Genomic DNA, 21,316 nt, shown 5'->3' with positions numbered 1-21,316 from the left:
AATTATTACCAAACATATATAGTTTTTGTTTTTAATAGACAAAAAATTGAAATGGTTAACAAACTAGTAGTAATAATTTAAATTTAGAATGAATTATGTTGGTAGATGGCAACCAAACCAACAATAATATAATAGTAAGATAGACAATTTTTTTAAAATTTAATGTAAGGAATAATAATATTAAAAATGGATATTGAATAGACTAACATTGTGATAATTGAATTAATTAGGTATCAAATTAAAATAGACCAAAATTGAACCATGCCAATAGTAAGTTTACCTAATTTGATTGCAACACCACCTTTTTGGTTAGTTGAAAAGTTGCAAGTTTTTAATTTTGTAACATTATTATTATTTACATATATCATAAGTCTCTTACACACATTTATACATATGTGGGTATGTGTGTGTGTGTATATATATATTTATTTGGCTGCCTAATTAACCTATTTCCTTTCCCCATCCATCTCCTCACTTATCTCTATGCTTTAACAAACCATCCCTATTGTGTCCTACACACTTGTCCATATGTCCTATGCTTTTCATTTCTTTAGCCTTTACTGCTATAGTTTGTATGGACCTCCATGTGCCATTCAAACCTAACAATTAGGGTTATGAAATTTAATTCATAACGCCAAAGTATAGTCAACATCCAAATAATAAATGTACCCTATACTTTATATGGTTTTTATCTTTTAATTTTGTACTTTTTGTTCTAACTTTTAAAACTTGCATTAACATATATACTATAATTTGAATTTGTATGTATTGTTAATGTATGAATGAAAGTCAATTATCACCATCCGTTAATCACCTTTTTTTTCCTTCTACTTCGATTAGTATTGGTCGTACAAACGTACTTTCTCATTTCTCGAATTTTTTTCTCGTCTTTCTTTTATCTCTTTTTATAATTACAACTTTATATAAAACGAAAAAACTATCTCAAACGTAAATATAAGAAACTTTTTCAACATTTGAGTAGTCGTTTAAAAATATAGAGTGTTCATCTTTTCTGTAACAACGAAACAAAACCTGAGAAATCAAATATTTGAAGTACAGTACAAATTAAAGTTTGAAATCAAAATCGTCTCACTGCATAAAACTAAACAAATGAAATACAAAAAAGGGTTGAAAAACCAATATCATATTCTTCTATATTCTTGTATGATGATTGTGAAAAACCATCGGCAGTTGGGGTCACAACAAATGAACTATTTTGAACTCCAAAATGATTTTGGATCAACATATCACTACACAAATGTGGATTATTAGTGCATGCTTTTTTATATTTCTTTTTCTTACAACCAATTGCCCCTACAAAATTAGGACTTAATTTCTCGTGCATGAACATGTCTCTATTCTCTATTTCTTTTTCATATTTATTAAACATAAATTATATATATTCCCATACTCAACTACTTGCATACACATTATACAACCTTATTAGAACATTTAAAACATTTAAATCACTAAAATCTTATTAAACATATATGATGGTTATACCCCATAATTAATTAACCTTTCTTCTTGCTATATCTTTTTTCTTAATTTGTTTAAGAGTGTTCTAAGGGTTTCAACTTTTTGAATAGGTATACATATATGCTTCATAAACCATATTATAAGAAATAAAATTGTGACATTTTTAAAAATAGTAAAATTCACTAAACTCTCCTTAGTCCATTTGAGTTTTTTTTTTTTTTTTTTTCTATGATGGGTTACTTGGGCAACATGATCTATCAGTATCATAATTTCTAATTAAGCAACTTTCTTGAAGGAAGTTGATATTACACAAAGGGATAAGGATAATCAATAATAGCTAAAAAAGAGAAAAGGGAAAGTGCTAGACGAGTGGCTATATATCATTAACTCCTAAACCAATCACCACATCCAACAACTTTCTTTAATTTTCCCATCCGCCATACGGCATGGCACCATAAAACCCCACTTTCCCCCCCGCTCATTCCGCCCCCCATTTCCCAATACTCCACACACCTCTGATCCTCCTCCTCCTCCCTCTCCCTCTCCCTCATCGTTTCAATGGCTCCCTCATCAGCTCATTTCTTGTTTGCTGCCTTGGCTCTCCTTTCTGTGGGGTTCGTGAGCTCCAACATAGACCAAGACAGGGCGGAGTGTGCGGACCAGGTGGTTGGCCTCGCTACTTGCTTGCCATATGTGGGCGGTGAGGCTAAGGCACCCACCCCTGACTGCTGTAGTGGGCTTAAGCTTGTGCTTGATAAGAGTAGGAAATGTCTTTGTGTGTTGATTAAGGACCGTGATGACCCTAGCCTTGGACTCAAAGTTAACCTTTCCCTTGCCCTTGGTCTTCCTTCTGCTTGTCACGCCCCTGCCAACATCAAAGATTGCGTCGGTATGCTTTCTTCCTTTTTAGATGATATATATTTAAATTTAGTTAAACTTTTGGATCAATAGATTGTTTAAGACCGTATCACATTATTATCTTGTAATGTTAGATGATATATATTTAAATTTACTTTCACTCACATGTATAAACTTTTAGTTTAACGGGTGATTTAAGACTTTGATTATTGGTAATGAAAAAAATACTTAATATTCAACTTGAGGTTTATCTTTCCTTGTGGATCTTCTTATTTGTTATGTAATTAGTTCTTCTTAGTTTGTGTTGGACTTCATCTATTTTTGTGCAATTCACTCTAAAAAATTTTGATTTTTTTAAAAACATTAAATTGTTATTTTCTTTCCTATGTATAGATGATGCGTCTAATCACTTTTCTTTTAATTCTTATCGTTTCTGCAAGATGAGATATGGTATAGAAATTAGATGTCTGTCACGTCGATGTGCTTTTAAAAATAGAATGAGATACAGAGATATTAACATAGGGTTTAACAGTATTTATAGTATGAAAATATAGAAAGTATTATACTTCTATTTATTGTACCTAAGTATTTTCCCTCAATTAGTTGTTTATACTACACGAGCTATACTAATAAAGAAAAATTGAAATACTGATTTTTCTATTTATTGTACATCATGTCGTGTTTCTAAAAATAAGATGAGACTCACGAATATTAATATAAGAAGTTCATTAATAGCGTGTCGATAAGAAATATATGATACTCTTGATACTAAAAAATTTCTAAAAAGGACGATACACTTAAGTATGGGTCTTTTCATACTTAATTATCGCTATTATTATTTTGTAATGGAGCATGTATATTATTCGTGTGAATATAGGGCTTCTCCATCTCTCGCCAAACTCCCCAGAGGCTAAGGATTTTTTGGGTTCGCCCAACTCCAAGGAAACTAACACTTCTACGCCAGCACATGCTACTCCGGGTATTAGCTCAAAACCCTTCTTCTTTTCAAAAAAAATTATTTAAATTTCTCAACTGCCAAAAACAAATTAATTTCGGACCCGTTTGAATTTACTTGAGAAAACTTGATTTTTCTAAACACTTTTAACAAAAATTGTTTAATAAGTGCACTTTAAAAGATCTCTAAAATATCTTAATACTTACATTCAACACTTGAAAATGTATTCCAATATCACTAAATTAAGATGGGTGATATGTTGTTTTAATAAATGAATACCTTGGCTACAAGTGCATGCATCATGTTCGTGTTGAGGATCGATACTACACTATAATATTTATAATATAGATGAGTTACACCGTTCTCGAATAAAAAAAGAAGATTAACTATGGATTACAACTTAGAAGTGAAGTAAATGTAATTTTTTGTTTGTGTTAAATTGTTGCAGTTAGTGGGAGTTCTTCACAAAACTCAGAAGTGAAGAATGATGGAACGAAGAGGAATCAGTGGTTGGGTGTGGAGATGTTCATTTGGTTCATTACTTCATCGTTTCTATTCACTTGCATTTGGTAAATTAAAAAAAAAAAACAGAAAAAAAAAAAGAGAAAATAAAATGTTCCATTAGTTAATTATTATAAAATTATTTCATATATGTTTGCTTAGCTATAATTAATTTTATGATAATTATCTTGAGTGAGATCATGATATAAACTCTTTCAAATTTGTTTCATAACCATTACTTTTAAATGTAGTTTCTAATATTTAATTTCATTGATTACATGTTACCTTTGGATGAAGTAATTGTCCTTTTTTTTGTTGAAAGGTTTGAGGACACATTTAGAAAGTGATTGACACAAAAAAAAAAAAAAAAAAAAAGTTGTGTTGGTTGGTTGGCAGCTAATTTGATTAAATGTTGCAATACAAACTTAAATACGTGATGAAATGATCAAATACAGATGTCAAAGCAAACCTAGTTCAATAGCAATTAACACGACCTCCTATATGAAATTCGTATAGTTATAATCAATGTTTATTTTTTAACGACAAAACTAGACATATTTTAATCATTAATAAACATTATAACAAAGGATAAACAACTTGTGAAAATGGCTACATCATGATGCTAATGATTAATTGTGTATAATCGATCTTTAAAACGTTTCATTAATTAGTATGTTCAAATTTGGCATGCATACTTTTGGGAAAAAAATTAGTCTTCCATATGCTAACTTATTAAGCATTTTGTTATTTATAACATTTTTATTATGAATTTTGAAAATATATCCGGTTCGTTGCTTGAAAATTATTGTTATTATTATTTAATCAGTTTTCGTCTTAGACAAAACTTAAAAAAATAATTGAAAGTAGGGAGACCAAAAATTAAACAGAGTATAGAATTAAAAATTGAAGGAACTTTAAGGTGTGACACTAGAAATAGTAATTTTTAATCTAATTTAAGTTAGACAATGTATTTGCATCAAGTTCATTGTGAATAGAGTTTGTTAAGAACAAGAGTATGAAAATAGTATTAATTATGTTTTAATATAATTTTAAATTGAAAACTTTGTAGAATTTATATAACAGAATCCAAAAACAACTTTTCTAAACAAAAGTTTGAAGATTACACCAAATCTAAAACATAAAACAGAATGTAAATGATGTATCAAAGTCGTCTCCAGCGAAAGCTAAATTTTTGGGAAGATCCATAAAAAGATGATGATAGTAATGATAAAGATGATGATGGTGATAAATGTTAGGGGTAAAGAGAGATTTTTTTGGGTTTCAAACGGGAAACGCGACCAATGAACTACAGCGGAGAAGGGGAAGGTGAGAAAGATAAGGGTGATTTACATTTGTCAAATCTTCTTCAACGACAAATCAACAATCAAAACTAACCATTTCCAAATCTAACCCTCCAAATTTCCATCACCCATCACCGCCATTTCTCATTTTTCTGTTCCTTTTCCTCAATCAATTGCTTCACCAACTGAAAGTGCTCATTTTTTGAGAAAGAACCATCAACCTTCCAAATCCCAGTTTCCATCCATGGCGGGATCTCATCTGGGTCTAATCTTTTTCACCTTCTTCGTCTTCTTGACCTCTATTCCTTCGCTTTCTGCAGCAGGATCTGATGCTCCCACTGTCTATGATGTTCTCCCCAAATATGGCCTTCCCAGTGGCCTTTTACCTGACTCCGTCCTCGACTACACTCTCTCCTCTGATGGTCAATTTGTCGTTCATTTGGCCAAACCTTGTTACATCCATTTCGATTACTTGGTTTATTACCATAAAACCATTACTGGGAAGCTCGAATATGGGTCCATCACTGATCTCGACGGTATCGAGGTTCAGAAGTTGTTTCTCTGGTTCGATGTGAAGGAAATCAGAGTTGATTTGCCGCCTTCTGATAATATCTACTTCCAAGTTGGGTTTATCAACAAGAAGCTCGACATCGATCAATTTAAGACTATCCACTCATGTCAGGATAATGCTTTGGCCACTTCTCTTGGCTCCTGGAAACGGATTCTTGAGGTATATTCTCAGCCGCCCCTCCAGCTTCTGATTGTTATTTGCATCTCTTTTTCTTTATCCGTTTTGTGTTCTTTAGAATCTTACATGGGTCTGTTATCTTTACTGATTATCATAAACTCATGGGTATGTGTTGCCTGCTGTTGATCGCTATGTTTTGTTCGTGCTTCGAATTTTATGATTCGATATTGCTATTCTATTGGACGATAATTTGTTCAAGAAGTGTGATAGATTATGTGATGTTTGAAGAAATCTTGTATTGAAAACATGATGGCATGTATGAACTCAAATGTAAGTAGGAAGCAGTTCAAGATAATTTAGACTTTGACCGCTATTTTTTCGTTAACTTTGTTTTGTAAAATTTATCTTTCACACACTTGTGGAATATTTCTTTTGACGTGTTGATTTTTGGTGAGGGAATCATCCTTTGTCATGAAGGTATCATCATGTTAGGCAGCCTTTGTCTTCAAGTTATCATTATGCAGGAGGAGTATAGAGTTTTTAAAAGAAGGTTCAACCTAATTCATACACGTGGTTTGTAAATCTATCCTGTAATGAAAAATTCATGAAGTGTCATTCCGAGTATAATTCTCCGGATAAAGTATCAATTACTATCTTAAACGTTCTTGGTTCAATTCTCACTTAGAAAATGAAAGTGTTTGTGAATGCACAGAATCTTTCATGGTAGAACTTTTGTTTTCCTCTTTTAAGTAGGGACGAAAGTATTTATTAACCAAAAGAGAACGGACATAAAAGAGGAGTCGGGATATCACCCAGATGACCAAGGGAACCAAACCATTTGGATTGTCCATCTCATTTGCATTCCTGTGCTAAACCTCTGAACAACAATTAGGACAATAGGGATCCTCGTCCCTCATTTTCCTCGGTTCTCAAATGTTCCGAGATGCCAATTCAACGTTTTAAACATTTAATTAATGTTTTCTTCTCTTCATATGAAGAAAGTGAAGAATGAAAATTGAAACCGATTCATCTGGGTTCTATCAAGGTTGTTTCAATTAAGTTTTGGTGTCAGTGGTCATTTCATACAAACAGCTTAATGATCTATTCGTTCGTTTATATTATTTGAACTTTTATTCTACATCTTTGTTGAGTTTGGATTATATTTAATAGTTATTGCCTTATTGGGCCTGCGGTTGTTTCATGTCACAGCTTTAGTGAACAGATGACCAGATTAAGCTATACTGCCTTCATTTTTTCACCTTTATTCTGTTAATTAATGCTTTAATACATCAATTAGAAGTTACTAAGAGTTGAAGCTGAGTTGATTTACCTTCATGAGCACATATGCTACTGTTTTGAATTCTGCTACTGTAGTCCTCCAATGAACACAGTTATTCTGGCTGCTTGATATTCGAATATGATTGTTGTTTTGGCCTCTCTGTTTGTCACTTATTTCTTAGCTTCTCGAACATGTTGCTGTTAATTTGTATTGGTCTTTGGGATTAGCTACTTATTCGAGGGAATATTATGCAAGATGTGCTCTATTACAGTGTAATTTTAGATGACAGACCAATATGCTAACCTCATTTGTTGAGTATGAGTTAAAAGAATACACTACAGAGATTGAATATGTTTTTGGAGAGCAGTTGTATCATGCTAACACTTTTTCATTGGTACTCACAGCTCCCGCCGCCGATAGGTGACATCCAGATGCTAATCACCGAGTAGCTCGTCTTCACATGTCCAAGTTCTTGAAGTTCTTCTTGCTGCATTATCGAAATGAGCAGAAGAAGAAATTTAGGAGTTTTTAGGTATATGGTCTCAGTTTAGACACCAAAATGCCAAACGTCTATCTTGGAAGACCTATGATATGATTGTTAATATTTGATGTGTCTTTCAGTTTCATCCTCAAAAAGAAATGCCCAAAACATTGGCATTTGAGGTTTCTTATAAACTCAATGCATATGAATGAAACGGTATATTAAATAGTATGAGTTTGTCATCTTTTATTCGATTAAAGATTGCCAAAGTAATTTTGAAATTCAACGATTCAAAATGAGGATAAAAGAATCTCTTGAGTAATTAAAATGTTCAATGATTCAAAACAAGATAAAGATTCTGGTAACAAGTCAAAAATATTTTAAAATTATCTTTTATGTTTCTTAGATTCCCTCACTCTGTTGTCTTGAAGAAGCTGATGGGGTTTGGTTGGGTTATGTGTTCTATGTTTTTGAAGAATGAGATCTCATTCAAACTTCAATGGAATGAGTTCTGTGGGATTTTTACCGTTCACACCTCAAATCATAAGACTAAAAGAAACCATTAAAATAATAAACCAGAAAGTAAACCGTGTCCTTCCATTGATTTCGAAACAAAATCACTTTTTAACATGTTTAAGATCATTTTGAAATACTGAATAAACTTAAGTTTGAGCAGTGAGCAAAGTAAATTTTTGTATCACAACCAATTGAACGTTAGTTGAACTTAAAGTTGGCTTATTTTCATCATGTATATATTAAGAGATGTTAGAAATATGAGAATATAAAGTTAGCAACAAAATTAATAACCAAAAGTAAGTAAATTTCAATCTCAACGAGTTATCAATTAGCAACAGGTTTAAGCTTAACAAATTTAAATTACTATTCGAAGATGATATGGGGAAAAGAGAGACCAGCCAATAGAGAGAAGAAGAGTCAACTTTGTTGTTATACCGAACGAATAACTAAAGTATTAATCAATTAGGAGCACGAGTTTCATGTTCAGCAGTAATACAATGATATAATGATAAGTTAATAATAACAACAATAATCATAAAAAATAAAAAAGGTTAAATAATTCGTCGAATCCCTCGTGGGAAAGTCAAATATCTCATTGAAATGCACCAAATCATATTCATATGCTTTTCCATTCAGTAAGTTTACAATATAATAATCCAAATAAGATCAATGTTGGCGTTAGTTTTCAGCTTCATTTTATACTCTTCCTCACCTACTTGCTTATAAAAACACAAAACTCCATTGGCAACTCAGCCCCCACATTCAAACTCCACTGATATCATTTCTAATTCTTTCATAATACCAAATCCCATTACTGCAATGGAAAGCTGCAGAGACATTTTCATTCAAGTCCAAAGCAAGAACAAGAAGGACAAAGATTCTCCAATAATGAAGCAAACGAAAGGGAAAGAAGACATAAATGAAAGAGCTGAAGCTTTTATCAGCAACTTTCGCAATCAGCTAAAGAGTCACTGAACCAATCATTCATCTCTATGGGAGAATTAGTTCTTTTAATAAGTTCTTGTAGTTCCTTTAATATTGATCATTTATATTCTAGCACATGATAAGTGCTTAATTTTTATTTTTGGGTCTTTGACTGTGATTTCATTTAAACCATAGTGACTGTAAGATCTTCATCAAGTAAACCAGAAACCAATTTGTCAATGATTACAATTAATCGTGAGCAGCCATAAATCTTGTGTTGTTTATATTCTAATGAAATGTTTATATTCACAAGGCATCTCCAAGGATTACATAGTACTACTAGCATAAGATCCCCAACAAAATAAACAAACTAGCCTGAGATTGATTAAAAAGATTTACTTACAAGTATTTGCCTTCTGTTCAAGAATGTAATGAAATTATCTGGGAACTTCATTCCAAAAGCAAATTCTAGAACTAAGCCCTCCTCCTGTAATTAAATCAACAGCTTCACCATTAGGCAATCTGAAGGCAACTGAAGAGGTCAGAACTTGATTGAACCAAATCCATGTTCTCTCCTTTAGCTCTCCGAAATAATAGTTTCTCTCTGCCTTCCACTTTCACCGTGCCGTTGAAAAAAAAATTGACCCACCTTCGGCTTCTTATGCCTGGAGCACCTGACAATGCACAATATGACTCTTCAACCCGTTTCTGCCAGCTATACTGGACAATAAATTTGTAACTAGAGTCCTCAAGTGACCTCTCCCAGCAATATTTTCCCACAGATGAGGATTGCTCTCAACCCTTTTATCGGGACTTGAAACGTCAACTAGGCTGATACTCATGTTGTTCCGGATAATGCAAAGCTTTCCATTAAGCGAAACTAGGGCAGCAGCCTCTAGAGCACGAGAGCTTCCAAAATGGAGCTTGCTATCGATGAATCTGTTCCATGAATCTGTTGCACTATCATAAACCCTAAGCTTACATCCATCTTGGCAATCCAAGGCATAAAGTTGTCCGTTCAAAGAGATACTCGGATTGCGCCAGCCAGAAACCATGCCATCACTTACTGTTGTCCAAGTATTAGTTTCGGGAGAATAGGCTTCGCTCATGACCTCTCTGCGAGTTCCAAGTCCTTTCAGGAACCACAACCCATCATGAACTACACCGATGAATGGCACCATAGCTGAGCTCATATCTGAAATAAAGCTCCATCTGTTCTTGTTGGGATCATAAACCTCAGCTGAACGAAGAGTTCTCTGGATTCCCTCACATTCACCACCAGCAACGTAAAGGCAGTTATTTATAACACAAGAGCCAAAACAGTGACGTTTCCGAAGCATATCAGGTGCTCTATGCCATTTGTTTGTACGAGCACTATAGAAAATCACCCGCCTCATTGATCCCTTTATTGGATCTTTCCCACCAAATAAGTAGAGGTGGCAACCACTGAGAACAGCACAGCCAAAACCAAGGGCCTCCGAGTATTCAACAGGAACAGGTGGAAGTGATTGCCAAAGCTGGTAGGTGGGATCAAAGGCATGCCACGAGATCCTTCGATCACGTTCTCTTTTGATGACATAGACCCACTCTTCTGCCATGCCAAGACTTTTCCTTAGAGAATAATAGAAGTTTCCCATCAGAAGTCGATACCATCTCTTGCAAACAAGGCGGAGTTTCCTGTGTTCCACTCGAGGGACTCGAATTAGACAAGCAATGGCAAGATCATCAGGAAGGCCAGGGAGGAGTGGAGGTTGGACTCGGGTCCTTTCTCTCCGCGAAGCTTTACTTCTATGTGCATTTGGATTAATATCAGGCTGGATACATATTTTTGAGCCAGGGACAAATTTTCTAGCTCCAACAACTGTTTTCAAGCCTGAATCTACTTTGCAATAGCACGACACAGAATCAACCTACAAAATATTATCAGTTAGATGCAAAAGAAATTATGCGACAACTTGCCAGAAAGGAAGAAAGAAGACAAAGGTAACCCCCTATGAAAACTAGTTGATCATGTACATTCAACTCAATCTTAAACTTTTGACACTATATTCGGATAAATGGTCTTATTTCTCCAAGTGTTCTAGAAAGAACAACACTTCATCAGGAGATTACACCCAAAGCTACAATAGAAGTAAAGAGCATAGATCCTATGGTAGAGTGCAACTGGAATTCTGTACCAACCACGCCACAAGGAAGACCGAAACAAACTAATGAGTTAAAAGATTGAAGCGCATCTCAAAATTTCCTTCAAGGTATGAATACTTTTGTAAATATCAATGGAGGGCCATGAAAAGTCTCGCTCAATATACACCTACTGGCGGTAATATTGCATTTATCTTACAAAGTTCATCTTGAAGATTTTTTAATTAAATCTATTCACCAATAAATAGATCTCCTTATAATTCACATGAATCTCACACTCATACTTCACAATCCTTCACAAGTTCCTCACATGTTCAGATTCAAAAGAAGTAATACAATGAAAGGCATCAAAACTTGCCATTACCCTTCATCACAAAGAAAGTACCATCCGCATAAAAACTACTGTTTCTTCAATTGAATAGCAAATGAATAACACCAGAAAGAATTTGATCGAAAACAAATCCAAAATCCCCAAAACAAAGCATCTTTGCTAACATACTCAGAATCAATTCTCAGAGAATATTAAAAACGTGATCCAGCATTCAACAGAATACATAAAAGTAAAGCTCAGAAGATAATTTAGAATATTCAACAGAATCCTATCGGAAGAAGACATCAAGTAAAAAGATGCGCTCGTAAAATGCAAAATCCTCCTCAACTTGCTCAGAATCGAGGAACTTAACAAAAACCTACCGCAGGAAACCCCAATAATTGAATTCAGGCGCGAGAATCATACCGAGCCCACCAAACCTTAAAATCCTTCTCAAATTACAATGTTTCACCAGAAATTCACGAAGTGAGAATCGTAAACAAGAAATGCGAGGAGTTGGGAGTCAAGAAAAACCCAGAATAGCGCTCTTAAGCGAAAATACCCAGAATAAAATTGCATAATTTCCACGGATAACTTACTCGGCTACTCTATGGATAGCAATGGTGGTAACTAAACAAAAAAAATGACACAAACAGAGAATATTTCAATTCGACTAACCAGTGGAGCTTGAATTCGAATTCCCCTTTGAGCTCTTGAAGAGGGTTCAACCGATTCGTTCATTTCGGAAGCAAAGAACCATATAGTCAATTTCCAGCAACACCCAGAGTCCAAATCAAGGTTAAAGAAAGAGAAACAGAGTCGGATCACGGGTTGGTTGAGCTCAAAACTTTCAACCCTTCAAAAATCTGATCTAACAGAGAAAACTGAACCCAATACGCTCAGCTTTTGACCCCAAAAGCCGCTTAAAAATCAACCAAATATGAACAAGAAAGACCCACAAAAACGTGAGAGAAAGAAAAGCCTGTGTGTTTGAACCCGAAATGAATACAAAGCCTATAGCTGGGTGGGAAGCAGTAGTAATCTACGCCTAATTACTGATATTTTCAACCGGATTTTAACCCATTTTTCTTTGAATAAGGCTGTCCTAATTAAGATCATAAAGTTTCAATTTTTAATCAAAGTTTTTTCAAGTCTGACAAAAGGACAAGAAACTTCTAATGACAAGGGTCCTCTTTGTTGTTACCATTAATGGGTCAAAACCCAATTTTTAGGGGAAAGAAGAGAAAGACAAGTCAATGTCATTCAATTCAATTCAATCCTCTCTTTCTTCTTTATTTTTCTCTCCAGCTTTTCTCTTTTCCTTTATAATACAAACTATATGCATTATGCAATAACCAAATACACACAAACATGGATTCACTCATCACATTCCCCATTTGTTCAACAAAAAAATTATATTTTTCTATAAAGAAAGTGACTTTAAACCATTAAACACAAGACAATAATAATAGCCTTATTAACAAATATCATCACTATAATGATTGAGTTTTCTTTGTGCATTTGCTGATGCTATGATGTGGGTTTGTATATGATTCTCAGTTTCAATACAGCATCTTTTCTTTTTCTCTCTTAGCTTTATGGAATATTTCTTCAAAATCGATGTATGTATGTAGAGAGAAAGAAAAAAGGTCTTCACAAGTTGACGGAAGTAGTTTTTATTGCTATTTGTTTGCTTGTTTGAAAGTTTGTGAAAAATATTTTACTCGACATTAAAAGTATCCTCTTTTATAAACATGACGGACACTGTTTATGTAAAGATATGAATGCTTCTAAACCAAATTCATTAAATGAGGGACCACTGGTCCCTTGGTTTGTTTTGATGTCTCTAATTAAATATGATATTTTCCAAAACCATATGATCATCTGCTCATGCTAATCACATATCCAATGCCCAATTTTGCATCACTATCGGCTCAATTATGACGGATCTAAGTGGTTAAATTGAAATGCTTAACTCGATTAGCTCAGAATCTAGAAAATGTACTGGTTTTCACACGTACAATGATAGATTTAGAATGACAAGGACAGAGATGAAGAGAAATTAACAACAATAAGACACATTCTGTAAAAATAGAGGAGATATTGAAATGTTAGATGTCAGCGAAGTTTGATTCGAGAATGGAGATGTACATGATTCTTTGACCATTATATGTTATGTAAACATTCTGTGAAATTTGTAGTTTTCTATTTAGTATATTTATACAACTGCCCAACTGCCATTTAGACTAAAACAAAGGAACAGATTGCTTTTTCTTTACTCCCAAGTTTTTTCACTTTTCTCAAAAATTTAACAAGTTAGGTAACTTGCATTATGGTACATCCATGAGCATCATTACTTGTTTAAATAGAAAAATAAACCCATAAGACCAACCTGTTTGACCAACAGTGAGTAATCTAATGTTGTAGAGAGGAAATTTACTCAATATTGATTGGATTGAACTAAAGAGACAAAACTGGGAAATATAAAAGCTAAAATGAGTAAAATGTGTACATTCTTTGCTGTATGTGATGGAAAATTTAACCCAACAAAACCTGGTTTCTACGTTCTGAAATCATAATGCCCTAACAAAAAGGTTTCAAATTTATTTGGGGTCAACAACAAAATATTACAGTAACTATGAAATTCTTCAGGAAGGGGAAGAAGAAGATGGCCCAAGAAGCTCGAGGAATAGCCTAGCAAGCAAACTGGGTTTTAAAGGAACTTGACCTAATTGATGGAAAACACAAAAGCGGCCGAACAGTAAAGCCCTGAGATCTCTTCAACCACCAATTCACCATATTTCCGACTTGATATGAGACGAGCAAAAAGAACAAAGTGATCCTACTTTGTTAGTACCATTTTAACCAACACCTAAAGAAACACTGCACACAACTCTACATTCCTAATGGGCCCCAAAATGGACAACGTTTTCTCCTTTCCCCCATAATGACAATAAGTTTTGACAATAATCACTTTTTTAACACCAATAGTCGAAGAGAAAAAAGAAGAAAAAAAAAACAATACTCTATTCAGGCAGAAACGGGTTCCTCTACCCATCACCTAAACACTGTAAATAATTTAAAAACGTACACGTTAGTCCCATGCACTAGTCACCCCTGAACCACTGTATCCTCCTCCTCCTCCTCCTCCTCCTCCTCCATATCCACCAGAACCACCACCATAACCACCCCCACTATTGTTGTTGCCTCCACCATAATAATCAGAACCACCCCTGTTGAAAGAGCTTTCTCTTCTATAGTCACGGCTACCAAATCGGCCTCCCCCAGATCGACGGTTTCTTCCTCCAGTGTAGGCGGACCTGGCAGCAAATCGTATTAGCCATTCAGGAACTTCCTGATTTGATTCTGACATCAGATCAGCCAAGGACCTTGCCAAGGATGCATTGTTCTCGTTAAAAAAGGCAGTTGCTAAACCAGTTTTCCCAGCTCTCCCCGTTCGTCCAATTCTATGAACATAATCATCAATGTCATTAGGGAGATCGAAGTTCACCACATGTGCAACATGAGGAATGTCAAGCCCACGAGCAGCTACATCAGTTGCCACTAAAATCGGAGTGTTGCCACTTCTAAATGACCTCAATGCTTGTTCTCTTTCCTGCAAGCACATATAAATACATAAAACAAAACCACAAATAAAAATATTTACAACCCAAATCCAAAATATGTTACAACACATGGTCAAAACACAATTGATCTCAAATGCATGCTTGAGTATAGAACAATCATTAACGGTAACAATAGCTAAAACCATCAAATTATATCTTCCCCAGTTGAAGACACCTTACTTGATACTTGGAAACATGAAGTAACAATGACATCTAAAGTTTATAGATAGGATAACGAAAGAACGGAGCCAACAAGATGAAAATGAGTTATCACCATCTAAAACTCAAAAACCAACTAAGGTTCTGAATAATGAAATTATCAAAGAGGAAGTAGGTGGAGGCCAACAACAGCGCAAGCACACATAAAATATAACATAGGAATCAATCGACAGAATCATCTGTACCTGCAGAATAATAGTGTAACCTACTTCTTAAAGAACTTCAATTATTTGGTAGGCAAAACTATTCACCTATTTACACAAGATAACATATGAATTTCAACTGAAAAAAATTAGAGCCAAAATTACATATTTAGACTGAATTGAACTATTGTTAAATCACAGAAACTTTAATTGACGAGGGATATCTGTGAACATAGGAAGGATAAATTTAAATCGACATACCTAGAGACTTCATATTTCCAACAAAAAAGCATTTAGAGTATTTTTCCTTTTAGACAGGAAATGATATAATTCCTTTGATGTGAGAAAATGTACTTTTTATGGTCAAAGATGAGACAAAATATGCAAAAGAATGGAGGTATCCATCCCAAAGAAAAAGTATCAAAAGTCGTCCACCTGGCACGAAAAGCTTTACACTACTGAAATGTTAGGGGTTCTTCCTTGAGAAAAACCCATCTCATGAGGCATAACTCATCCACCAATTTCAATAATCCACCTTGTTGAAAGAAATATTGTTTACTCTTTTAATCCAAAAGTGTCCAAACTTGCTTAGACGCATCTCGACCTATCCCACATGACATCCTACCTAACCCTACAATATTTGTAAATACTAGGTATTTGATCACTATTTTTTGTTGATATCTGTGAGAGGTATAGGTCAACTTACACGCACCTCAACTAATTTTAAGGGACAACCCGTCTAACCCTACAAGATTTGAGTGTCAACGAAACTCGTAGAGAATTAATTCAATGAGTAGTGACCATCATGGATTGAACCCATGACCCTTTTAGTGATTGAGACCATCTCTTTTTTTACAACTAAGTCAAACCAGGATGGTTTACTCAGCCACTGTTATGATTGAAATCCTTCCCTCTCAAGTCCTTATAAAATTCATGAGCCTTATTGACCATCAGCCCACGCAATTCTACACATTGTTTCCTTAATAGGGAGAATTTTATGTCTTAACCTACATAGACCATGCAAACGCACATATATTTCCAAATAAAGAATAGCATAAAATAGAAGCTGCAGCCAATGTAGGCAGTAGTGAAGTCTGGAATGCTAGAGGATACCCTTGAAAGTTCAAGTTCAAGAATTCCTCTGTTAAGAGCTACTTCTTCCTCCTTCCTCCTTTTTATTTCCATTTTATGTTCTTTTCATTTATTCCATTTATTTTTATTTCCTATAGACCCACCTTAAAAATAAAGGATCGCTTTAAAGATAAGGGGAGAAAATCATGTATTGATGGAGCAGAGCAATCACAATTTCTCAATGAATTAAATATGCCAAAAACTGACTTACCTGTTGTGTTCTATCACCATGAATGGTAGTGGCAGGAAAACCATTGAGGCATAACCAATGTTCAAGAGCATCAGCTCCCTTCTTTGTCTCCACAAAAACCAGAGTAAGAGATTGCTGTCAATACAGAAATTATATAAGAATCTTCTTTCCTTAGCAATTTTGGAAAGCCAAGATAAATGATCAATGTCTAAGATTTAATATCCTTTCCTAGAAATACGAGGTCTAGAGATGCACAACTCAATTAGAGATCAATTAATAAAATAAGCGATTATTTAAAAACAAAAACTAGATCGACCCGAATCCTCACAATGATGAAAAAATATGAAACATATACCTTGCCCTGCACACCATTTGCCCTCTGTGCGTGAAGAAGGTCCAATAAATGACTTCTCTTGTCAGCTTCATGAACAAACTCAACTCTTTGAGCAATTAGATCAGTGCTCGAGCCCACTCTTCCAACAGCCAGAAATATATACTTATCTAGAAAATCCGAGGCAAGTCTCTGCAAGAAAAAAGTCGACTCAATATAAAGTAAAACAAAAATAATAAGAATAAAAACAATAATATTAATAATAATAAAGTATCTTTGTGTTAATCTACATCTTTTATGAGGATAAAAAATAGACATAACAAAACTCACTATGAAATGCCAAGACGCTATGAGCACTAGAAAAAATAAGTTTGATGTTCGAAGAAGAGTGCTGAAAATACATGTATGCTCCCCCAGTTCTATACTATGTAAACACAAAAACTGCACTTACTTTTACTGAAAGGACAAAAACTGCCCTTGGTTTATGGGGAGAAGGAAGAGCAATACCATTAAAAATATAATGCAGCAAGACACATAAATTTGTTCACTTACAAAAATAGTACCTGAATCTCCCTTGGAAAAGTCGCACTGAACAGCATAGTCTGCCTTACCCCAGGTGGAGGCATGTCCATTTGTTCTACTATTTTCCTAATTTGGGGCTCAAATCCCATATCTAACATGCGGTCTGCTTCATCAAGGGCCAAGTATCTTATCATCTGCAGTGAAACTTTAGCCCTTTCAAGCAAATCTACTAATCTTCCTGGAGTTGCAACAAGAATATCAACACCTCTTTCTAGATCACGTAGCTGATTCAAAAAGAAAAATATAACAGGTGTCACAAGAGTGCAAACCAAGAAAAAAATTATAAACTATCAAATTCATAAAACACAAGAGTAGATCATGACATCACAAATGAGCCCTAAGATAACAGAAAGATAAGGTATCACATCACATCAACAGACAGTAAATGGACAGAAAATAGTCTGTACTAGCAAAGGAAAATCTAACCAGTGTCATGTTGAAAAGATTTTTCACCAATTACCGTTCCACATTATAAATATACACTCGTGAACATTTATATTTATGGCTCAATTCATTCCAAAGTAATCATAATCAACCTTTTTCTCATGCTAAAGTAGCATTTACTCGATGAGATTATGATGAAATGATTTACTGTCACAAGTACATGTACTCCCTTACCCTTCACAACATACTGTTATACAAATATGCAATACAAAGGCAACCTCAGCAACTACATGAGCAGCACTTTGACACAAAATCACACATTGAGAGTTGCAATACTTCAAATAGACAGAAAATGATTGAGAAATGGGGCAAAGGAACACAAAACCTGTAGGTTGATTGGTGCACCTCCATAAGCAACCACCACTCTGACCCCCGTTTGATAAGAGAATTTCCTTGCTTCTTCATGTATCTAAAGCACAATAATTCATCCATATAACAAAACTGTAACAAAGAGTTTATGACTTTCTGCATAATCAAAAGAAAATGAAATAAATGTTCTCTTAAACAAAAAAAAAAAAAAAACTCACTTGCATTGAAAGCTCCCTGGTTGGGGAGAGAATAAGAGCAAGTGGGTACACTGTGCGTGCACCTCGAGCTGGTCTCGGCATACTCTGGCCCTTCATTATGCCACTGATAATGGGGAAACAGAAAGCAGCAGTCTTTCCAGATCCAGTCTGAGCACAAGCCATCAAGTCTCTCCCTGCAAGAGAGATAGGAATAGCATGCCGCTGGACGGGAGTTGGTTTTACATACTTACACCGTCGAATGTTTTGATTAAGTGCTTCACCCAAATCAATTTCAGCAAATGTATTCACCGGAGGGGGTACATTTTCACCACTTGTTTCCACAGGAATATCTTCATAAGCATCAAAATTTATACCAGTATTTTCTTGCTCTCCAAATGCTTCCTCTGTATCCTCCTCATCTCCAAATGGATTCACTTCCCGATCCCCCCTCCCACGATCCCATCCACCTCCTCTACTTCCCCCCCATCCTCCTCCTCGACTACCACCACTATAACCGGAACGATTATTATAATCATTCCGGGGGCCACCACCCCAGCGAGACCCTGCATGTCCAGAACGATCATTTCCCACAGCAGGCCCACTATTTGCTGCAGCAGGCAGATCAGCCGGGGCTGTGCGATTCCGCAGATGTGGTGGTACATAAGCCGATCGGCCAGGTGCTGTAGTAGTTCCAGCACTACAATTGTTAGCAGAACCAGCAGCTACATTCTCAGCAGCCGAGCTTGCAGCCAAATCTGCCCACGAAGTTCGCATAGTTGAGACCCTTTCACGAGTTCAAAAAAAAATGTTCGCCAATCCACTCCAAATTACAACAAATTCTGCACATTATTTATCAATAAACAAATTAACCCTCCACATCAGAAAAAAAATAAATAAACAGTTCGAACATGCATAAATACAGTCGATAACACAAGCATATCCCGATGCAAAGCTAAATCAACCCCACGACAAACTCGATACCCAAACATAAAAATAAATGCGTCCTTCGATTAACCCAAAAAAAAAAAAAATACAAACATCAGACTCACAACTTTTTAAAAAAATATACACACATATTAATCGGTCTCAAATCCCATATTCTTTTCAGCAAAAGAAATATAACCCAGAAAGATAACCTTGATCTGCAGCTACATCAACTAAAGAAAAGCTAAAGAATAAAACCCCAAGGTGAAAAGAAAAGAAACCAAAAAAAAAAAAAAAGAAACCAAAAAAAAAAACAGAAACAAAATCATCAAGAAATAAGAAAGAGTTTGAAATCATAACAATGCACGCAAGGACAAAGATACGGAGACGAAGAAGAAGGGAAGAACCTGAAGAAGAGGAAAAACAAAAAGACGCGGATACCTGAAAAGTCGCAAAAATAGTGGAAGATCCAGGAACCCTAATTTTCGTCGTAGTAGACAACAGGGAGAGATAAAAAAGCGCCTTGCTTCGAGAGAACGAAAACAAAAATATCTTCCTTTTGCTACGTAAATATTTATATATATAAATTTATAATTATAATTATTATATAATTTCTCCTTTTTTTTCTGCTTTTCCCTCCCTCCCTCGTTTCTTTTTTTTTTTTTTTTTTTTTTTATTTACTTTAATTTTTAAAAACTCTGGTTGGGGTTGGGTAAAAGAGTTTCAAATTAATCTCTCCCTAATTTCCTTTATCTTTCCCCTTTATATACTAAAAAAACTAAAATTACTACGTCCGTACGTATGTTTAATGGGATTAGCGGCCCTAATCCCTTTGTCTTCTTATCCTTCCGATTTTTATTCTTTCTTCTCTAATTCTATCCATCCTCTCGTTACTCACTCCCTTTTACTTTTACTTTTACTGTCCACTAAATTCTACTCTTACCCCCAACTTCTTTTTCTCCCATTTTTTTTCTTTATATTCCAATATCAATTTATTCCTAATTTTATTAACTTCCTTTCAAATATACCACACTCAATTTCATAACTTTTAATATTATCCATCTCATCAAATTTTCTTATATTTTGTAAATATTGTATACTGCTTTTTATATTACGAATATGGTAAATATGACAAGTAATTTATAAAATGTGATGATGCTGACTCTATTATCATAAATCTTATTGTTGTCATTGCAAGCACAATTTTATTGTTTTAAATATTTTTTCTTTAATTAATGTCTAATTGAATTGTTATTTGTTGATGTATATCCACTAAAAGATAAATGTTTGCAAATAAACGTGATTACTTTTAACACACTTCGATATTTCGATATTTATGATAGTGATAGTAAATACTATGAAAATAGTTGTTTTATAATCTGATTAACTTGCTTTCGCATAATAAATTGGAATATTTATAAAGTGGGATAACTTTTAGTATTGTAGTTTCGAATATAATTCATCGAATTTTATTATATTTTATAAATGTTTTGAGTACATTTATTATTTACAACCATTTTTCTTTAACTAGTATCTAATTTAAAATAACTAATATCTAAAAGATAGATGTTTGCAAATAAATATCAATTCATATTGATACAGTGATTAATTTTTAACACGTTTCAATAATTATGATAGTTGGTGCATTTTTTAAAATAATAAAATATTTATAAATTATAATAAAATTTTAGATTATATAAGTGAGTGTCAATATCACTGATAAAAGCATATTAATATCTATTATGGATGGTTATGAAAAATTAGTCGTATGTTGTAAATATTTTGT

The 21,316-nt window shown here is 34.3% G+C and overlaps 4 protein-coding genes and 1 long non-coding RNA gene across 6 annotated transcripts; 2 read left to right on the top strand and 3 right to left on the bottom strand.

Moving 5' to 3' along the window:
* The first annotated feature begins 1,900 nt into the window (after positions 1-1,900).
* Positions 1,901-4,025, top strand: LOC101218927 (protein YLS3). Its single transcript, XM_011655256.2, has 3 exons — positions 1,901-2,368; positions 3,215-3,316; positions 3,741-4,025. The coding sequence occupies exons 1-3, from the start codon at positions 2,038-2,040 to the stop codon at positions 3,863-3,865; spliced, it is 558 nt and encodes a 185-aa protein (XP_011653558.1). The 5' UTR covers positions 1,901-2,037; the 3' UTR covers positions 3,866-4,025.
* Positions 4,026-4,653: 628 nt separating this feature from the next.
* On the top strand, positions 4,654-7,796 carry LOC101215998. Its single transcript, XM_004142114.3, has 2 exons — positions 4,654-5,824; positions 7,466-7,796. Exons 1-2 carry the CDS (start codon positions 5,339-5,341, stop codon positions 7,508-7,510), a joined length of 531 nt encoding a protein of 176 aa, XP_004142162.1. The 5' UTR covers positions 4,654-5,338; the 3' UTR covers positions 7,511-7,796.
* Positions 6,374-7,499, bottom strand: LOC116403321. The gene is made up of 2 exons (XR_004216015.1): positions 7,365-7,499; positions 6,374-7,258 (listed from the first exon to the last, which is right to left on the bottom strand). It is a non-coding gene; the product is annotated as an uncharacterized LOC116403321 (long non-coding RNA).
* Positions 7,797-9,199: 1,403 nt separating the features above from the next.
* LOC101215756 (F-box/kelch-repeat protein At1g55270) lies at positions 9,200-12,524 on the bottom strand. The gene is made up of 2 exons (XM_004142113.3): positions 12,113-12,524; positions 9,200-10,892 (listed from the first exon to the last, which is right to left on the bottom strand). The coding sequence occupies exons 1-2, from the start codon at positions 12,173-12,175 to the stop codon at positions 9,642-9,644; spliced, it is 1,314 nt and encodes a 437-aa protein (XP_004142161.1). The 5' UTR covers positions 12,176-12,524; the 3' UTR covers positions 9,200-9,641.
* Positions 12,525-13,918: 1,394 nt separating this feature from the next.
* On the bottom strand, positions 13,919-20,118 carry LOC101215523 (DEAD-box ATP-dependent RNA helicase 37). 2 transcript variants are annotated; one of them, XM_004142112.3, is made up of 7 exons: positions 19,972-20,118; positions 18,628-19,445; positions 18,426-18,509; positions 17,638-17,880; positions 17,099-17,266; positions 16,765-16,878; positions 13,919-15,050 (listed from the first exon to the last, which is right to left on the bottom strand). In XM_004142112.3, the coding sequence occupies exons 2-7, from the start codon at positions 19,378-19,380 to the stop codon at positions 14,529-14,531; spliced, it is 1,884 nt and encodes a 627-aa protein (XP_004142160.2). In that variant the 5' UTR covers positions 19,381-19,445; positions 19,972-20,118; the 3' UTR covers positions 13,919-14,528. The 2 variants fall into 2 exon arrangements, with proteins under 2 accessions (XP_004142160.2, XP_011653557.1); XM_011655255.2 differs by having other exon boundaries at positions 14,529-15,050; positions 19,938-20,079.
* Between the last annotated feature and the right edge of the window lie 1,198 nt (positions 20,119-21,316).

This window comes from Cucumis sativus, chromosome 4 (genome assembly GCF_000004075.3).
Source record: "Cucumis sativus cultivar 9930 chromosome 4, Cucumber_9930_V3, whole genome shotgun sequence".
Taxonomy (NCBI): Eukaryota; Viridiplantae; Streptophyta; class Magnoliopsida; order Cucurbitales; family Cucurbitaceae; genus Cucumis; species Cucumis sativus.
The sequence above is the reverse complement of the archived record's forward strand: the minus strand, read 5'-3'. Positions and strand labels throughout refer to the sequence as shown.

What these genes read in the sequence shown, in the direction of transcription:
- LOC101215523 (XM_004142112.3), bottom strand. Translation starts at nt 19,380, where the DNA reads ATGCGAACTTCGTGGGCAGATTTGGCTGCAAGCTCGGCTGCTGAGAAT. An exon ending in CCAGGGAGCTTTCAATGCAA is followed by an intron (nt 18,510 to 18,627) that starts GTGAGTTTTTTT and finishes ATTGTGCTTTAG; the next exon opens with ATACATGAAGAAGCAAGGAA. An exon ending in CTTTTCCAAGGGAGATTCAG is followed by an intron (nt 17,267 to 17,637) that starts GTACTATTTTTG and finishes TTTTTCTTGCAG; the next exon opens with AGACTTGCCTCGGATTTTCT.
- LOC101215756 (XM_004142113.3), bottom strand. Translation starts at nt 12,175, where the DNA reads ATGAACGAATCGGTTGAACCCTCTTCAAGAGCTCAAAGGGGAATTCGA. An exon ending in TTCGAATTCAAGCTCCACTG is followed by an intron (nt 10,893 to 12,112) that starts GTTAGTCGAATT and finishes AATATTTTGTAG; the next exon opens with GTTGATTCTGTGTCGTGCTA.
- LOC101218927 (XM_011655256.2), top strand. Translation starts at nt 2,038, where the DNA reads ATGGCTCCCTCATCAGCTCATTTCTTGTTTGCTGCCTTGGCTCTCCTT. An exon ending in CAACATCAAAGATTGCGTCG is followed by an intron (nt 2,369 to 3,214) that starts GTATGCTTTCTT and finishes GTGTGAATATAG; the next exon opens with GGCTTCTCCATCTCTCGCCA. An exon ending in GCCAGCACATGCTACTCCGG is followed by an intron (nt 3,317 to 3,740) that starts GTATTAGCTCAA and finishes AAATTGTTGCAG; the next exon opens with TTAGTGGGAGTTCTTCACAA.
- LOC101215998 (XM_004142114.3), top strand. Translation starts at nt 5,339, where the DNA reads ATGGCGGGATCTCATCTGGGTCTAATCTTTTTCACCTTCTTCGTCTTC. An exon ending in CCTGGAAACGGATTCTTGAG is followed by an intron (nt 5,825 to 7,465) that starts GTATATTCTCAG and finishes TGGTACTCACAG; the next exon opens with CTCCCGCCGCCGATAGGTGA.